General features: G+C 46.7%; 1 protein-coding gene across 1 annotated transcript in view; it reads left to right on the top strand.

The window, feature by feature from the left end:
- Positions 1–465: 465 nt before the first annotated feature.
- Positions 466–19788, top strand: part of TLL2 (tolloid like 2) — an 84179-nt gene continuing 64856 nt past the window's right edge. The window contains exon 1 of the mRNA XM_026050367.1: positions 466–595. Within this exon, the coding sequence (XP_025906152.1) occupies positions 466–595 (130 nt within the window). The remainder of the gene's footprint in view (positions 596–19788) is intronic.

Raw genomic sequence — 19788 nt, 5'->3', positions numbered from 1 at the left:
GCGTGCGGGACGGCCGTTGGGGGGGAAGCGGCCGTTGGGGCGGCGGCCGTTGGGGCCCGCGGGACGGCCGTTGAGGGGGGCGGCCGTTGGTGGGGCGGCCGTTGGGGCAGCCGTTGGTGGCGGCACGCGGGGCGGTGGAGTGGAAGCCGTGGGGGGTGCCCCGCAGCGGCCGCCCCAGGCCCGTCCCCGCCCGGCTCCTCCGCCCCCTGCCCCCCGCGGCCGCGGCCCCGGCCAGGGGCGGTGCGCAGGGCGCGGGGCGCCCCCCGCGCGGGGGCGGTGCGGCGGCGCGGGCGCCATTGGCTCCCGGTGCGCTGAGTGACGGGGACGGAGGCCAGCGGGGCGGGGGCGTCCCCGTTCCCCGCGGCAGGAGCGGCCCCGCGGCGGCGGCAGGGGTGGCGTGCGAGGCTCGGCGCCGTGCAGTGCCCGCAGCGCGGGCAGCCGAGCCGCTCGCCCTGCTCCGCCGCCATGGGCAGCGGGGCCGCCCCGCTCCGCCGCCTGCTGCTCGCGTTCCTGCTCCTGTCCGCCGCGGGGTCGGCGGTCCACGAGCCGGAGATGGCGGAGGAGCAGATGGAGTACCGCGACCCCTGCAAAGCCGGTAGGCGTGCGGGCACTAACTCCCGGAGAAGTTTGCGGTGCGCTGCGAACGGCGGGCGAAGCGCCCCCCGGCGCTCTCCGCTCGCGGGCGCCGGCAGGTGCCGCGGCGGGACCGCCGGCCAGGACCCCGCTCGGCTGCCGGTGCTCCTGGGGAGGCGGGCGCGGGGCCGCGGAGAGGCGGCTCGAGCGGCGCCGCAGCCGCGTCCCGCCGTCGCTCGGCGCCACTCGCGGAGCCGTCACCCTGGCGAGTCCCTCGGCTGCCCCGCGAGGGGCCCGGCTACGAGGGCTACGTGTATGATTTTGAGAAATTCAAGGCACTTCCACCGCGTCCCGTCCCTCAGCCACCTGTCACCGACCCCTCCCACGTCCCATCTTCTCTACAGAGCTACAGAAACGCGTGGCACTAGTTAGCATTTCCCCCTCTCGTGTTAGCTTCTTCTATGCGTTTTTGCAGCGTTCTGGCAGCTGTTTGAACTTGTCCTGGTGTCTGTCTCCAACTTTCCCAAAGTTCTGGTGTGTGCCCCGACGAGGCACCACTCGGTTTCTTTCCAGGCTGCCTTTCTCGCAGCGGGTCTGGCTGCCGGCTCGCGGGCTGTTCTGGGGCTCCCAGCGAGGCAGGAGGCTCCGAGGGGCAGCGCTGAATAAACCAGCACCAGCTCCAGAGGCTTCAGCCAAGTCTCGCACCGTATCCAGATACTTTGCAGTTACGGCTTCTATCAAAGATACTGCATCCTCTCTCTGGGAAGGCTCCAATTGCTGTTTTCAATTCTTTTTCAAAGTTTTCCATTCATGTGCTAGGTTATGCTAGATTGTTTCTGAGCTTGTGCCACTGTTTAGGCATTTCTGTTTCTCCAAAAGCTTCTCTTGTTCTGTCCTATCTCAATTTGATATGAATATGAGTTGATGCTTTCTCTTTCAAAACTGGGGATACTTTTGATGTAACTCTTATTCCTTTTTGTTTCTACTCTGTGTCAGATAATGTTTTGGACTTGTGAATTGTTTCTCTTCTAAGAAAGTAGCAATTAACATCTCTTGTCAGCCTAGATTTATTTACAAATAACTGTGCAAACAAAGTCCTAAAGAATGTAAAGAATTGAAAAAAGAAAATTGCTTGTGTGTGATGTGCTTGGTCTCTCTCTCTCTTTCCCTCTCTCTCTCTCTCTCATTTTTTTTTCCCCTTCAGTTAGGACTTTGTCCGAGAAATGGTATCGTAGCTGTTCCTTACTGTTTCTTGACAGTGGCTTCCTGTGTTATCACCTATCTCCTGATTACTTTTAGGATATTAGCAGCCATCTCTGCTCACATATACAGAACTCCATCCAGTCAATGTCTWCCAGAGTCTATCCATAGAAAGAAAAGAAATATTCCCCAGCTTGCCATCTACCTGTCTGTGCTGTGAGATCCTCCCTTTCTCTTGCAGCCCACCCATCTTCTAGGCTGTCTACCTCTTGCTTGATAGGAAAGAGCCTGGACTGCAAACAGCTCCTCTTCACTGCACGTCCTTCCCCTCCTGGCACTATATGTGCATTACTCCTGTCTATGCACTTCAACCAGGATTACTTGCAAAAGAGATTTTTATATCCTGATTTCTTAATGTTGCCTCTAATAGGTTTTCAGTATCATCTTTCAAGTAGAAAGGAAGGAGCACACAAGACCTCTAGGGATCAAAGTCCTCTTCTTGAGCCCAAGTGCAGTCTGTGACAGTGCTAGCAAATAACCTGTTTCTGGTGGGGGCTCCCACCCAGCCTAGCCCAGTGCTCTTCTGGCTTTCCTGTTTTCTAGCCTGTGGTTTCAGTACTGCACTTCTGCTGGCTCTTCTCACTTTAGGTCTATTTCTTCTCCTGAGATTGCATGGACATGAAGGGTATACAGCACCTTTCCCTTTCCTGCAGCCTTCTTCACTGCTGAACACCATTGCTGTTTTTCTCATGTCTTGCCTTTCTTTTCCATGTACCTTGTAACTCCMGCTCTTTCAGGCTGCCCTGCCTGACTCTGCTTTCTGCTCCCTTATGTGGTGCCTCTCCAGGTGTGCTGCATTAATCAAAAATGAAGCACAGAGCACTCAGCATGGAAGGAGTGTCTTGCAGCCTGTGTACCTACCTCTGCTCWTCTCTGAATGGCTTCAGTTTTTAAAGGAAACAAAGGAAGAGACCCTTGCAATTCACATCCTCCTTCCAATGTTAGGCTATTAGCAGAGCTAAGCAGGTATTCAGTAATGAAGATAGGCTACATCCAAGCTAAGTTTTATGAGTGAATAGCTTGTTTTCTGCTAATGAGACAAGAAGAAGACACTTTTAAGTGAATTGGCCCTCTAAGATGGGCTATGTAGGGGCTGTTGTCTCATGATTATATAGGAGGTCTCTCTGATTTGCTTCAGCAGTCACAAATCTAAATTTCCTTGGCCTAAATTTTTCTGCTGGTGACATAGTGTCAGTATTAGTCAGATAAGTGGTTAGTGATTTGATACCCTACTGTGAAAAGCTCAGATACCTTATGCATTTTTTGAGGGTCAGTTGTTGAGGATCTATGGAAACAGAGCTGACACAGGAATTGCAGTGGTCCCATTTTTGCCATAATCACAGGTGCCAGGGATAGAGTCTTGTGGCTAGAGCTTGTATGCAGTCTGTTAGCCTGGAGCAAAGACAAGGTGCTACTCTGCTAAAATGCTTTCCAGAGCTGTGAAAACTACTGTGCTTTACTACGCTCTTGCTGCAGGCTAGTGGCTGCGACCCGCAGGCCATGATGCATCTRGATTGGGCAGGTTGAGAAGTGCAACCAGCTGGTTCCTCAGCTCTGCACTCTGTACCCTGAGGTTGAGCACAGGCTGCTGACTGCTGATATACCAGACTGGGAGCAAGATACTTGGCACGTGTTCCTCTCTGTTGTGTTAGCTAAGGACGTAATACTTTCCAAGAGCAAGGCAGGACAAGCAGCACAGTGGAATAACCTCTTAAATCACTGTAACTACCCCTCAGCTGCTAGTAAAAAGTGTGTCCAGTTATCAGAGCTCAGGAGAAGTGCCATAACTCTACTGCTGCCCGGTCCCTAATTTCCGTTTCTTAATCTGTGGCTGCTTTCCTTTCATTTTTTTGGGTTGTTAGAGAGGATAAAATACCTCAATCATAAAGGTGAGATAGGGCTGAGCAGTTGCTTGATTCATAACGCTGGAGGAGGTCATGGTGCTGACTCTGCTTGGTGGTTTTGTTGAGTGTTGTGTCAGGTCACTAGCTCTTTCCAAACGGAATGGTGCAAAGCTTCCTACCTGGCTCTGCTCTCTTGTGGATGGGAAATGCCATAAACCTGACATGTGTTTAGGACAGACCTGCCATTCAGAGGACCCAAATGAAAATATCCAGAAAGGGGTGCACACCTGAGTGAGGTCTGCCTGAGTGAGAGGTAACAGGGGAAAATGTGGATACCTGGTAAAGAAGACACATGCATTCTTCTAGATGGCCTCAGGCATGCTGGAACCAAAGGTATTAAATAGGCTGTAGTTAATTGTGGTAATTATTTTTGTGTGAGCTTATAAGAACCTTGATTTGTGGCTAAAACAAATTTGTTGTAGTTGGAGGTGACCTTTGTAAATGTAGTCGAACTTAAGTCAGCAAGGGGAGGCGGGAGACATAGGTAGGAGGGGGAGCTGGGTCTTGAATAATTTTTCCCCTGAGTATTTGCTGACTCAGTAACTGCTTCCCTCCAGAAATTAGCTTGTGAGGCCCTTTTTCAATTTGGTGAATTAGCAAGTGAGGGGGAAAAAAAGCTGCACTTCAGTCCTAGCATCTAGGTTTCTTGGTACAGTCCATCCAAACATAGATGCTCTTTGCCCCATAGTGGGACACCACTAGGCCTGTCCCTGTTCCACCTGCTGATTTGGTCTGCCTGGTTCCAGTGTGTCACACCAGAGGTCTTAAGCCATAACAAAGTGCTGCTCTCTGGCCGTACTGATTTTGCCACACAGAGTTCTCGCAGGGAGATGTAATTGGTGCTTTGCTTTCATTCTGCTCCTCCTGGCTTTCCCTCTGCAGAGTCTCTGAGCTGGTTTGGGAAGCCAGGCAAGCTGCTGTGCAGCTGCAGTGGAGTTACTTGTGTTTCTGGGTGTCTGGAGTGTAGAAGACAGTGGGAGCCAGCAGGTTACCCAAAGGCAGTCACTGTTGTGGTGGCAGTGCTGGGAGCTGAACCAGGTCATCTTGCACTAGAAGACGCATGGACTTCCAGAAAAGAAAGTTTCCTTCTACTTTAATGCCAGTGCATTAACTGATTAACATGAATCAGTTGATGCCAGCGCATCAACTTTCCTTTCCAGAGGAAGAATGAAGTCCTTGCAACCAGCCCTTCCTCTCACGTTTTTTTCCCCCACTAGGTTACAGGAAGGGTTAAATGCTCATAGAGGGAGTTGACTGAGTCTCTTTGGGTGGTCTGGGAAAGGAGAAGAGACTATTCAGTCTTTAATTTACCTGCTTTGGGGAGGTGACAGCAATTAAAGGAAAACAGGTGGGTGAAGACTACTGGAGACACTCTGTCTTTATGTGCATGCAAGCAAACTTGTGGCCCATTTGCTGCTGGAGAGCCTATATTTTGCAGTGGGATAGAGATTTAACAGAAACTCCCTCCCTAAAGTGAAGATTTAAGGTGTCTTTTATTATAATCCTAGACAGGCCAAACTAATGGCTGTGGTTTAAAGAAAAAATAACCACCGAGCATTTTCTCACACCTTGAAATTTCCAGGTGCAGAATCCCTCATCCTAGAGAATTTGAGAGCAGAACTTTATGATCACTGAAAATGATGCTTTTAAGATCTATGTTTGAAGTCCTTCTAGTGTTAAACTGGCTGCTTGGGATGTGACAAAGATGCTTGGTCTTCAAGCCTTCTTAGGATTTGTAGGATTAATTTGTCCTGGATGAAATTTCAACATCAGTGATATACCTAGACTTTGAGATTTATCAATGGACAGGATAAAGGATGGGCAAACTTCATATATGGAGCTTTTACTTCCTAAGGAAGACTGGTTGGAGTTGTCATACCTGCTTCTTTGTGAGGACCTTGTAGAGTGTCTGTGTGTGATCTCAACACATGGGTGTATATCCTTGAGAGTAATCTGGGCAGTTTTGGTCAATGAAGATTGTTTATTCCCTGATTGTTATAAAGTGTAAGGTTTGTGAATCACAGATGCCCAAGCAAAGGAATTTAGGAACTGTTGTGTGTTCTCCTGGCTTCACAAGTCCACAAAACAAAGGGTCTTGGTTCAAGGCACTTTGCATTTGTATAGTTATATTCTGCCTTTGCAGTTTTGCTTGGCARTTCTGCTCTTGCTGGATGGTTAACTCAACTGGCTGTGTTTTGCTGGTAAGCCACCTGTTTGTTGCTGCTAAACCTGTGTCCATGGATGTTTCTTGGGTGGTCAGCTGCTGCCCCAGGTTGAAGAGGGGGCTGGTTGTGCTGTCTTTTGTAACCGCCTTTCTTCAATGTGTCTACTTCCCTCTTTTGATGTTGGTTGCGCTGCAGACCCTGCTGCTGCCTCTGCCCACTCCCCTCTGTGTTCCCTGCAGATTTGTTTCTGATGTCCTCATCTTCCTATTCCTGAAGCTTCTCTTAATTCCTGCTTGGAGTAGCTGTTCAAATCCATCTTTCCTTTTTGTCTCGGGTACGCTAAGATTTTTTCTGACTCAATTTATGCCTGTGGTCCACACTCTCCTTTTCCAAAAGTGCCATTTTCTTGGTTTCATTAGGTTATTTTGCCTTTTATCACCTGAACAGCAGCACCGTCACATCCATTTGCCTGTTGTCTTGCAACCTCCCCTTTCCCTCAGGAATCCAGAGAGAAATAATGGGGTCTGCTTCTGTAAATCAGAGTTCAGACCTGCCTGTACCAGGAGATGATGTTGGGACTGCAGAGCATCCTGACCTGATGGGTCCATATGCTCTTTGTGGAGATAGGTAACAGTGGAAGGAAGGAAACATCTTTGATAGCAAACCATCTTGTCATCCTTGATCAGGAACATTACAGGGAGCAACATGCAATAAAGCTGTTTTCAGCCAGTGCTGAAATATGCTTTCCCTTCTCAGAAAGGATGAATGATTGAGTAGGAACTGCCTGTTGTTTTGATTTAACTAGTTAAGTCTTCCGCTTTTTTTTCTCCCATTATAGCTGAGTTCCCAGAAAACCACGGATCTCCAAGGGCACACGTACTGTGGTGTTTAGATCCACTCTAGCACTTCCTGAACAGGAAGGTTCCCTGTCAATAGAAGCCACTTAAATGTGCAAGGAAGCTCTTGATTAAAGAACTCTCAGTGATTGATTGCTCTTTCTTGGCCAGTTTGTGTCAGCCCAGCTCGGAATGCAGAGAAATATTTAATTGCATGTTGAGAAGAAAGCCCCCACAAAACCCCAGCCACTGGTAAATCACCCTCTGGTTYGACTGATGTAAATTGTCAGAGATCTGCAGCAGCTGCCGGTCCATGAATCAGCTCAGTTTTAGTCCCAAGCAGAAATTCACATCCTCTCAAGTCATTTTGTATTCATGCAAATGTCAGCACCGAAGTAAAAAGCATCTGTTCAACCTTCCCCTCCACAAGCCCCAAAGCTATTTACGGAGCAAGCCATACCACAGTGTTTTAAGGCAGAAGTTCAAGACCAGTATGTATTTTATTTCCTTCTKTTYGGAATTAATGTCAAAGTACAGGTGAGTCCCTCCTACTTGCTAGGAGTTGATTGGTAGAGCCCTGGATGTAACGGAGAATTACTTTTTTGTAATTGCCTGCCAGTCTTGGTGTTGCCAGTCTCCCATGCCTTGTCAGCACAACTATGAACTTAGATAGAATTGCCTGCAGTCAGTGTTGCCTAATTGACAAGGTTTTGATTAGCTGTTTTGGCTGGTATTTTGTATGCTGAATTTCAGGTGAGGCCTTCTGGGGGATGTGGAGTCATTTCAGAGGACTGGGTTTGGAGGAAAAAGATTCATTTATAAGCTGTGCCTTGCCTCTTAACTAACAGCAGCTGCATGTAAGAGAAGGATCTATGCATACTGTGCTGCTCTAGGGGCAGATATCTGTATCGTGAGAGTAGAGGACTGTCTGCATTGCTGTGTGTTTTGACAGGATGTATTGTGATTAAGCTATTTGTTCAGTAAGGCATCAGTTTGGACCAAAAAATAAATTCTCATATTAAAAAATACTTGAGAAATAAAGAAAGAGTTATACACAGTAATGCTGCAGAGTCAAATCTCTCACTTGCTTGAAGGTCAGGGTTAAGTCCATCTTGGAGCTTGTAGTGTAGCTCCTTGGCATTACAGTAACCTTGAATGACGTGAGCAGGAACTTAGCTTTTCTTACAAAGCAGCACTGTGGGATGTGTCTGCCCTGAGGGCGTGTTGGGAACCGATGGCAGCAGAGATCGGGTGGAGAGCAACTGTGGCAATTCTTGCAGGAAGAGCTTGGATAGCTGCATGGCAAAGTCGCTTGAGAACTGTACTGGGGTCAGAAAGTTCCAGTCTGAGAAGTAGCAGTTTGTAAATGGTCCTGCCAGGCCAAAGCAAACAGTGGACCTTAATGGAGTGGAAAAGTGGGAACTTAATGGAGTGACTCAGGAGTTGGAGAGGTGATCTTGAAATGCATGGAAATCATGTACCTGCAAGTCCCTTACTGAGTGTCCTGGACCTAAATAGGGCTATTGGTTGGGAGACCTGCTGCCAATAGCTCAAGCTAGATGTGGACAGAGGAGCTGTAAGACAGCAAGGGTCTGTAATTCTTTTGGTTACGCAGTTTAGAGGCTGATAGCCCAGTTCTGTTTCTGTTGGCCTTGCCGACAGAGGTTCTCCAGTTCTTGGGGCTCTGAGGAGGCTGGACAGGGCCACTGGACTGGTTTGAAGTGCCATAGAAGCCCGTTACTGCTGTATTGCTCATATTGGAAATGTATTTTTTTCAGTGACGCTCTGAGCTGTAGCTGGCCCCTATGTCAAGTTGCTGATGTGTTGTACAGTTGAACACTGCCCAGATTTAATCTCCAACCTTTGAAAGCATGTTCTGAGGGTTGCATTCCCACCCCCACACCGCTCCTGTGACCCTGTCCATTTCCTGGTGTCTAAGTACAATACAGAAAAGATTAATTAACCTGGTAAGTAACCTCTTTTTATGGGAGAAGTGATTTTCTGTCATGCTCTGTTGGATCCTATTGATTTTTGGTTTTCCTCTCTTTGGCCTCTTATGCCATATACTGTCTTTTTTTGTTACAATTCAGTAAGAAGGTGATATGTGATATACTTTTTTTTTTTTTGCTGTTTCCTGTGCAGAGAACTAGGATCTCCTAAGGCCATTGCTGAAATGCCCAAGTCTCTATTTTCTTGGAAAGTTTTGTTATTAAGATCAACCATGTTAGGTAATTGGGTGTTGGCATTCGGAGTACAGCTTCCTGGCTGCCCTCTTTTCCCTTGACATTAATGAGCATTTTCTGTCCTTTTGCCCTCATTGCCTCTTGTACAATCATTTGTTTTCTGGCAGAGGTATAACCTGCCTGCCATGCGTTTTGCAAGCATGTGTAAAGCAGAGACTTTAATACAATTCAACCTCTGCTGTTCTTTCTGTCCTCATGGGCCCTGCTGACCATCAGTTGCTGACACATTTGTGATACCAGAAGCAGGTGTGATGTAGGGTGCACCAGTGCTACACTTTTGCCTCTTCTCCCCAGATGCAAGTTGAAAGGGCAGGGCCTGGTCTTTTCATCCAGGAATCCTGGCACTGAGCATGCAGGAACGTGGAAAATGTTTTCTTCCTCAAAAGTTGTCTCCCTCCTGATTATGCACATCTGTATATTCCTCCCACTGCAAAGTCATCTTTATTGTAGTGCAGATATAAAGCATTACCAAGGTAAATCCTAACAATATATCCCCAGGCAGGTTGCCTCTGTTTTGAGAAGGCTGTTGTTATTTCTTAAGATATTTTATTTTAGACAAAGTCTGTGTGATAGCAAGGCACACTGATAGATCATATTGTGCAAAGAAGTAACTATCTAGAGAAATGTTTTCCCCTCCGTATGCATACTTTCACCTGTCATTAATTCCTCAGCATTCATGATTCTTGCTAAGCTCATCTTTATGTACAAATATTTTAAAGTAGTCTTATATAGAAGTATTGCAGCTGAAGTGGCAAAGGCTTAAAATGTAAGGGAGTGCTACTATTTCTTTGAACTTTTATATGCTAAAGCAAAAAGCTTTATTCTGAAGAAAGACCTTTATAAGAAAGCATTTATGTGGCACATCCTACTGCTGCTCGGGTTCACTATATCAGAGTTAGAGGTTCTACGCAGAGGCAGAAATAAAGCTAGCTATGGCCAGGTTTGTCACACAGGTTGTCCTAAAGGAGAAGTGAAGAACAGTTTCTCTTAATTTAAAAATCTTAGCCTGTACTTTCCCTAAAATAGCCAATTAAAAATATGTTAGCACTAGCTAGTTTGAAGGTGGTTTCTCTGTAGTACAAGAAAGCATTTTATTAATGACCAGCCGGCGTGCAGTATGGCTGAAGACATCTGTCAGCAAAGGAGAATGTTTGATTGGAGAGAAACAATGTGGTGTAGGATTTGATTCATGGAAGTGCTTGTGACCAAACGTCCCCAACCTGCTGTGTGATTGGTATTTTTGAACTGTGCATGAGAGCCTGATAAAAAGCAAGTTGCCTTTGGAAGAAAGGCTTCCATCTGTTGTGTTTTCTTCCRCACACTCTGAAATAGCCGATGTTGCCTGTGAGTTCCACTGGAAGTGGAACTTGTCCAGAATGCTCCAAGGAGTTACAAACTTTGTACTAGGCCCAGAATAATTCCCAGTCCGTTGGATATTATCTGTGTCCATGTATGTGGTGAAATAAGATTATATATGTGTTCAGTGAGACAGCATGTGTGTATATGCACATGTATAGGAAATGGCTGTCTTCAGAGAAGGAAGTGATACATGGAGGTTGCTGTTGAGCATGGAGGATGAATTTGGAGGTACGGAATGGGCATGTAAAGTACATCATATAGGTGCCTTGCTGGCAGTTGTAACGTGTTGTTAGAGGGTTTGAAGGAGTGGTGAGTGTAGTTAATGCCATGTAGCACTGCTCCTCCATGGTGTTCTGTTTATGGGGATCCATTCATCTGTCCTATGTGTGTGTGTGACCCCTGGAGCTAGTCATAAAAGCCTCCCACAAACTTTAATCCATTTTGAAGTGACATTTCTGCCACTCCAGAGACACATTTCATTGTGTTTCGTGGGTTACCTCACAAAGAAGATCTCAGTCATCTTTCAGAAGCACTCTGTGGGCTGTACGTAGTGAGGGAACATGGATATTTGACCCAGCATGTTTATGTGTGCCCAGGTCCTACCAAATAAATCTCATCAAAGCATTGGGATGGCATTAGCCGACTTCAGCGCTCATCTGTGTGGAAAGAATTTCTGCGTAAGTGGGAGCCAGTTGCTACCAGCTGCAGGGAAATACTGCTGTAGGAACCGGAGGGCTAGAGAGGGATCTGAGCTGGTGAATGGGGTTGGACCTGTGCTGCTGCTGGTACCTCTTCTCCCTTTCTTTTGCTCATGGTGAGGCAGAGGAGGAGAGACACATGCAGGAAGTCCTGTGTGTCCTGGGGCTCTTGGTGTTCATTATCAAAAACCTGCCAGCAACCTCTGCAAGGCCGGCTCCTGTCTTTGTCTCCATCCCCCTGCCTTACCCCCAGTTTTGCTCACATGCATGAATGCAAAGTTCTGAAATTTAGGTTCATGGTTCCAAAGTTCATGTTCTTGAGAATAAACAAAAAACTATTGTGGTGGCTGAGAGCTGGGTACCCCATTAACCCAGAATCATGAATATTTATTGTGTTGGATTACAAAGGAACATAGAGACTATATTGTATTTACTATAACTTTATTTCCATGGCATCTTTTCTTTGCAGGTCACTTTAATGTAAGCTTTGCTTATTTGGTTGCACACTTTAAGCCGATTAACTTTTTACTAATAAAATGTGTGTTGACTCCCTTTTTCCAAGCTCCTGTTTGTTTGTACCTACACTCCTATGACAAAGAGTCACAGAGAACTGCTTTAAGCCTTGGCTAAATCCCCCTGCTGGAAGCTTTGGAGGAGCTGAATTTGTCTGGGGGCTATTCCAGTGGTGCATTTTCTTCCTTGCTCTGTCACCGCCTGGAAATTTGGGCTTGTAAAGCAAACCTTTCTGAACACTCCCCCCTCACTTCACAAATGAAATCATTTGTGCTTCTTTGAGGTTTGGCAGGAATGATCCAATCTCATTGTCAGGCAACGGTAAAACCAATTTGTTACTACTAGTGGAAGGAAATAAGGAAGCTTTCCAGCAAGGAACACCAGTCTGTGCATCTGCACATTCACTGCTTTCCCAGATTGGAGCCACCACATCGTTTCTTCTTTGCTATGCTTACATACCTTGCCCTGTTCTTCACTGGCCAACATAATACCTATTTTACTGTGACTTTTCTCTCTGGGAACGTTCTAGGGAAATGATTGCACCTTGTCTTTAATGGTCTTGAGTGTATTTGTCTTCCATTGATTCTTCCACAGAGTTGGCTTTTTGAACTCACATAAATGTTTAGCATCCGTAGCTGCCTGGCATGAGGAGCATCCCTGTACTCTTTTCCTCTTTGGGGCTTGTTCTTATTCAACATGGCTTGTCCTGAACTCAAAGCATGGCATGAGACTTGGGGAGCTTTGGCTTATCTGTGAATCTGCTTGGAAGCTAGGAGTGGCTAAGGTTTTACCACCTCTAGATCTTTGAAATTCTTAGGGCTGTCTTCCTCTTTGCTCTACTTTTACCCGGTTTTGCTGCCTGTGGCTATATGGCTAAATTTCACAACTTTTTTTGTGCCAGAGCTCAGTTTCCTCCCTTACAGCAACAAGTACTTGGCACTTTTATAAGTAATCTCTTTATGTTGTCAGTGGCCAAGGAGGGCCAAGCAGCTGCTCTGTAAGCCAGCCTGGAGGCTGCCGTCGTGACCACCTTATTCTTGCTTAAGTTGAGAAGGACATTCTTCCGTCTCATCTGCTGCCATCCTAGTGCTGGTGTCAGTGAGCTCTGTGGTCACACCACAACCAAGGAAAAAAAATTTTTTACTCAACTGTTTTTCACCCACATTACTTTTTTGATCTCCATGGTTGCTCAGCCATGGGAGTGCTTATGGCAGCACCAGAGTGGCTGTAGGAACAAGTTGCTGCAAAGGAGGAAAGGGAGTGAAATCAGTGTGATAAAAACCACTGCCTCAGGGAGTGCAAAGCTGTGGTTCTGCAAGCTGTGTGCACAGCAAAATGTTGGGTATTTCTGTTGGGCAYGTGTTTGTCTTGTGCTCACTTGTCTGGACAGTCACAGCTCTAGAAGGTCATCTTCACCGAGACACTCTCTAATTCCCACACTTCAGTCAAATGTCACTGAAAAGGCTTCAGCATGAGTTAGCAGTTTGGGGCAGTGTGGAAGGCAGGCCGTTCTTGCACAATGCTGTTCATAAATGTCATCCTCTGCTGAATGGTTTAAGACGCTCTTGCTGCATGAGGAGACAGAGCTAAACTCTTCTGTGGCCTTTCTTTCTGGTGCTCCCTTGGAGGTGAAGGATTATCAGTGCCTCTTTCAAACTACTTAATGCTGATGTTATGTTGATTCTTCACTTCTGCTGTGATGTAATTCAGTGTTCTTTGCTGTGAAGGGTCTTTAAAYAGCTTCCACCTGAGTTCTCTTTGATTTCAGAACAGTTGATATATCTTCTAAATTCCACCTTGCCTTTGGAGATGGCCGTCTGTTGATTTTCCTTTTACATAAGATCTCCAGTATGCTGATTACCACCAATGAGAAGACTTGTGCGTTCTGTAGTAGTTGTCTCAAAGCTACGTTTTACCATCGTGGAATGGACTGCAATGAAGAGCCCGGCTGTGTTCCCAGTGCTCTCTGAGGGCAGCTTTCCATTACTGCAGTCTCATTCCTTGCATAAACTCCAGGTTTGCTGTGGGGATCAGATTCAAATTGCTCCTGTAATTTGGACCGAAGGAGAAGGGCCGAACTGAAGTATTCMTATGGATTCTGCAGTACCAGGGCAGGAAGCAAAGATGGGCTGCCATTAGCATGCTAAATCACACAGCATTTTCRTCCATTCCAGCTGTTTAACAGGATTATGTGAGGAGTGGCTTCTATCTCCCGGCAGTTAGTGCCTGTGGCAATCTGCAGCTGTCCTGATCCGTCATGTGTAAATCTTTACGTATAAGAATTTTGGAATTATAGAAACTATGTGAAGCAATTGTGTGAGTGATTTTTCAGGCCCTTCACCCTGCAGCAAATTCAAGGGACTGCTAGTTAGCTGTTCCTGACAGCCCCCAGCAGCTTCCCCAAAGAGCGGGGAGATGCAGTAGAGTAGCCACTAGATGTATGTGTAGCGGAGTATCGTGGCTCTCATGAATGCGAATCCTCCTGCTTGGGCAACAGGAAAGTGCTCAGCATACAGGTAGTATGGGGTGATGAATGCCCTCATCTCTTTCTTGATCTTAATGCCCTTTCTGCTGTGCAACTCTTGTGAAATGGCAAGTATTAGAAACCCATCAGCCTCCAGAAAGGGAGGGTAACCTCAACACCTCGGTGTTGGATTACAGTGGAAGGTCCATCTGATGAATGGAGCACTGAGATGAGGAGTTGGGACATCTGCCTCTACCTCTGATTTTGTGACTGAAAAATTGCTTTACTTCTTCAGGATGTCCTGAGCAACACATGTTCTTTAGATGTCTTTTTGGGACATTTCTTTAGTTCTTCTTCCTGCAAGCTTTATCTAAAAAGATAAGGCAGATTTTACTGTACAGGACCTGTTCTAGTGAACCTAGATTCTGCATTGTACACCCTTTCTGGGTTTGCAAGAGTAACTTGCTGTTATTGACAAACAAGTGGTGGCACCCCTGTTTTTCCCCCTTTGAATTTTTAAATCCTTCTAATGGCTTTCCATGCATTTCCAAATAGCTTTATTGTCTGCTTTGCTAACTAGATATATCTTCTGGAGAACCGTACCCCTTAGGAAAGCACGTTGTGGAATCCTAAGAGCTACAGCTTAGTATCTGGTAGGGATGTCTGGGTGAAGCCTCAGGCCAAAAGCTTGCCTGTCTTGTGAGTAAGTAACTTTTCAGAAAGCAGGAGCAGGGGATGGATGCGCTGTGTGACCTGAAAAATCCTTAAACCTGTTGAGCCGTCGGTGTTCATCCTCAGTGTTTTCCAGAATCTTTTTTGCTGCAGTTTCTAAGGCATGTGATAGTGGTGTGATCCCGGCAGGAGGCAGCATTTAAACCAGTCAGCATAACCTGACRGTGGAAAGCACTGGGAAAGCTCACACAGACCTGAGAATGAAGGAGCCATTGCTCCAAGCTTAGACCTTTCTTGGTCGAAGCCAGACAATCTCCCCATTTATATGTAAGTGGCATTCAGTCACAGTTTTTTGGCAACATATGGAAGCTGTTTAATTTAGCTATATGAGCCATACGTGAAACAGATGCATATTCTTGAACAGACTTTTGTCATTTATGCTCGAGCAAGTGAAGGGTGCAGCTGGCTTGGGAAGTGGGGAACATGTCCTCACCCAGATGTAGTTGAGTGCTTGGAGTGAAACAGAATCAGAACATTACAGGATGTCTGTTAATAAAGACCAACTTCTCATGGGTGCCTACTGCAAAATAACATGGATATATGTAATGGTATGTAACCCTTGACTGYGCTCCTTATTGCTCACGGCTGTCACTACAGGATCAGTTGTGTGAACGGAACCCTGCATGGTCCATGCCTTTCTTACCCACACCCTCCACTTGTACATTAGTATATCATCATGGCCTAGTTTCAAGATCAGATGCTTGATCAGAACACAGTTCCACRTGGTTTGAGCAATATTAGTAATTAGAGGGACATGAGACCTTTTTAAAAGAAGCAGAACATTGTATCTGCTGTGGCASTTGGGTGTGAATCTTGATTTATTTTCCGTTGGGTGAGATTACACCCAAAACTGGGTGCSTGTGTAACTGCAGCTCTGGCCGTCTCTGCACATTAAATTCCTGTGGAGCTCTGCATTGCRGGGATTGTGTCACTGCAGGGTCCTGGATGTTCGTGGTGGTGCGTCTGGCTGGGATAACACAGACTGACCTTGAGCATTAAAACCATTGACTCTGTAAGTGCAAACCGTGCAGGAATAGACTAGGTGGGAATTGCTGAGACCACGTTGTTGGGTGTTGTGGATGTTTGGCTGAGTTTAACCACTAGTCTGAAGTGAAGTGGGATAGTTACACTGAAAGACAAGTTGGGAGAGCTTATGGCATAGGGCTCAAGAAAGGTGAGGAAGCAGCAAGAGAAGAGCTCTGCCGCCAGTGCTGATGCAGCTGAATGAGAAGGAGTAGGTTTGGGGGCTTCAGGAGAACCATTCCAAGGATGGCTGTAGCACGATATGAACTGCCCCTACGAGGGCAACCCTGTGCTTTTTGTGTGCCACATAGGGAGGTCTTTCAAGCTTTCATGCGAATGTGTGTGGATGACAGCCTTGTAAGGCTGGCCATGCAGAAAGCACACTTGAAGAGTGTCTGCTGGCTGCAGCCATTGCGCCTTGGGCCRCTAAAAGTGCCAATCTGCAGAGGTGTTTGAGCAGGCTGCTGGCAAGATGTAAGAGCTGTAGAGCTATGGAAAGGAAAGCAAAAGATCCTCTTTACCCTATACACATGGTGAGAGATGATGGTCACTGGTCTTACAAGATTTTTTGTTTGTTTGTTAGTTTTTTGGTAGGTGTTTAAAACAGGCAGGAAACTACCAGACAAGATATATGGGGTATTTTAAAGAACYGTAGCACAGCTTCTATCTGGGGCATTTCTGTATCCTGCAGGATTGGCCTCTTCTGTGAAAAGCTGCTCTTTGTGGCACGAGAAGTCAGTCTGTGGTCAAGGTGAGTTATAGCCATTCCTGTGCTGAGCTCTGTGGACCACAGTGGTGTGTGACAGTGTAGATGTTACTCATTTGCTGTCGTTGCYGTGCAGTGTGCTCGGGAGTGTGACCCAGGTGTGTGCTGGGCATGGGCTGAGTGCCACCAAAGTGAGGCCAACTCCTGCACCTTTCCAGTGAAGTTGTTGGCAGCATGAGGAAGTTTTCGTGTGCTCAGCCATCCCCCTTGAGTTCACCCTAGCCCTGGCTAGGCAAAGAATCTGTAAACAGGTGCCTTGACTTCACTGTCATGTAAATGGCAAACATGTTCAAGTGTAAAACCAAACTGTTTCTTAAACTTCAGAAGTGAACAAAATGGCCTTTATGACATCTTCTCTGGGACAAATGTTGGTATTTGGGCTTATGAAAAACTTAGATGAAAAATKGGCTGTGTTTTGACATTTTTTTTCCTCTTACATGTTTCTTTGAACTGTTTTTGCCAGTGATGAGACTTACCCGGAAGCATCCTTGTCGCACGCGTTACTCTAGTAGTGCTTTGCGTACTGCAGGGGGTGGAGCGCTTCATTCACAAGGCTKTTGTAACTCCTAAATACTTGTGGTGAGACTAGTCCAGGGTGGTGGCGTGATTCTTCATGAAGGGCTACGTTCCACTGCCAGGGTGAGCGATTTCCACTCTTCCTGCTCTGGGTGCTGCTAGAATTTTCCGTGGATATTATTTCCTTCTGAGGAATGCTTGGAAAGTTTGATTTTAGGGGGAGAAGGAGGAAAGGAGCTAAAACTTGCTGTTTCCTTTGGGGATTTTTTTTTTTTTTTTTTTTTTTTTTTTTTTTTTGTGGGGAGGGGAAAAGTGTTGTTCTGCATTTTATGCCTTAATGCAGCAATGTTGCTGTGTTTCACGCTGCATCACACCTCAGCCTGTGCCCAAGGGCGGTGCTTGTGTCTTGAGTGGACAACCTGCTTGCCGGGTTCCTCACCTAGCTCTGTGCCACTTAATGCGCTGTTGTGTTGTGCTGTGAGACTTGTTGCGTGTGCTGTCACCTCTGCATTTTTCTTTACATTGGGATTTTGCAGCTTGAGAGAGCCCCACTCTCATGCAGTGCTGAGGCTTTTATTCCCTGCAGTGTGCTCAGCAGTCCTGCTGGTCAGTGGAGCACAAATGTGGTATTTGCACAGTTCCCAGGATCTCATAAGGAGAACAGTTTCTTTTCTTTTGTCTCTTTTGCTGGCACACCTATGCCCAGCTTAGGGCCCAAACCCTGCTATGGTGTATAGGGGGCTTCAGTTACRTCCCATGCCCCCACCATGCCATCCRCTGCTGCTCCCACTCTGGCTGCTAATCTCCTGATCTCTTCATTGTTCCATTTTTGGCAACCAAAATTCTGCACCCGGGCCTGAGAATTTAACATCAGCACATTTGCATGACTGATCAGATTTGTCTCGCTTCTATGACGACATTGTTTCTATGGAAAATTAATGGATTCTCATGTTGTATTTTTAATGGCTGAAACCACCCCCCTGCCACCCTCCCATCCCCAGTGTGCAGAGGGGAAGTTGGTAAACAGCTCAAATTAGCTGTCAGCTGTAAATAGCTCCCGTTTCTTTCCTGCCCGCTGTCCATTTCTTTTCAATCTTCCATCAATGCTGCAACAGTCCTCTCCTGGTGTGGGTGGATAAGAAACAATGAGTCAAATGAACCTATGTTTGCTTTCCATGTCTGGCCCTTGAATGGCTGTGATTTATCATGAACTGCCCCCTTTCATGCAAGACTATGTGATTATAGATTGCTGGCGTGCCTTAAGGTTTGCTGCAAGCTTGCCTGAGTTGCTAGTGTCCTTTCCTGAGGATGTAGCTTAGCTAATGGCTCAGCATTTGTTTGTCTGCGCTGAGACAATTTCTTTCTGTGTCTGGAYAGTTTCCAGTGAGTTTTCTGCCTGTCCAACTGGGAGCACCTCTTCCCCTACTGCATTACTGCAAGTGAGTGAAAACATTGTGTTTTTTGACACCACAGTGTCAGGGAAAAGGGGCAGTTGTTTTTTCAAAGGAATGGGGCCACTTGAAGGAGAAACATCCCTCCCTGAATGATGCAGTTAAATAAGCTATAATTGTTCGTTCTGCRTTATGGGCATGGCTAGGGAAATGCCCTTAACATGGAGAATGTGCTCAAGCTCTTTATTGTCACAAATGAAGGTTAGGGTTGCAGCAGTCTATTTCTAAAACTTTTCTTCTGCCATCTCAACTTAATTCTGAGAAATAAATCCAGGTCAGGCCCCATGGTGTGGCAGTTACCTGAGGAGAAAGGTTGGCCTGGATTGTTTCCTCTCCCAGGATGAGCTGATGGCCGGAAGGCTCGGAGACCGCCTCTCTCTTGGGCCTTCCAGCAAGTCGGATGCATCATTTTGGGTCAAGGTGTCCTAACCCTTGATATTARTTGTGATGCTGAGAAGGGTTTGTTGAGCAAGGACTTAACCTTGAGACAAGAACTCTTCTTTCAAATGCGGACTCTGATTCTGGCTTCTGTTTCCAGTCATTATCGTATCTGATTGTTTGAGAAAGAAACTACACAGRAAGAGTCCTGTGTTTGAGGCGACCCTGGAAAGAGAGGATGACCTCTGACTCTTCTCAGCCTGGACCATTCCACAGGGTGTGTCTGAGCTCATCTTCAGACATAGGGAAAGGGCAAGCATTCTTAACTGTGGTTGTAAGTACGTTACACCTAACTCTCCCCTCTGGTCGTGTCTTCTCAAGGGCATCMTTGCACACAACCCCTAGATGACAAGATGCCATATGCTAGTTCAGAGTAAAGAGACTGCAGAATGAGGCAAGGGTGCCTTCTGAACGAGACTTCTCTGAGCAGCTCTGAGCATCTAGGCCTGTGTGTGCTGGTGATTTCCTCTTGCCCTGTGACAAATGCACCCAGCAGGCGACTTAAAGCCTCTGGTGTGTGGGTCCTAGAGCGGGAGGGATGTGTGCCTGGCAGGTGGGGTCCCATGCTGAGTGAGGAGAATTCATAAATCTTGTGAATGATGCTTGACGAGTATGGGAAATGGTCAACCACTGAAATGCTCTGGAAAGGCAGGGTCTGTATGCTCCCCAAGGCAGAGGGGAAGGCTGCTTTGAAAGAGCCGCTTTCAGTGCTGCAGAGCTGGACTGCACTTGCTTGTCTTGTTTTTCCTGTCTAACACGGACTTGCCTCTAAAGCCTCTGTTCTCACAGCCAAGGTGGGATGATGTCTTACCCTAAGGGTAGATGGAACTACTGGGAAGCCTAACGG

This window comes from Nothoprocta perdicaria, unplaced genomic scaffold, assembly GCF_003342845.1.
Source record: "Nothoprocta perdicaria isolate Ctin4 unplaced genomic scaffold, notPer1 scaffold_110, whole genome shotgun sequence".
Lineage (NCBI taxonomy): Eukaryota > Metazoa > Chordata > Aves > Tinamiformes > Tinamidae > Nothoprocta > Nothoprocta perdicaria.
This window is presented reverse-complemented; position numbering and strand designations above follow the sequence as displayed.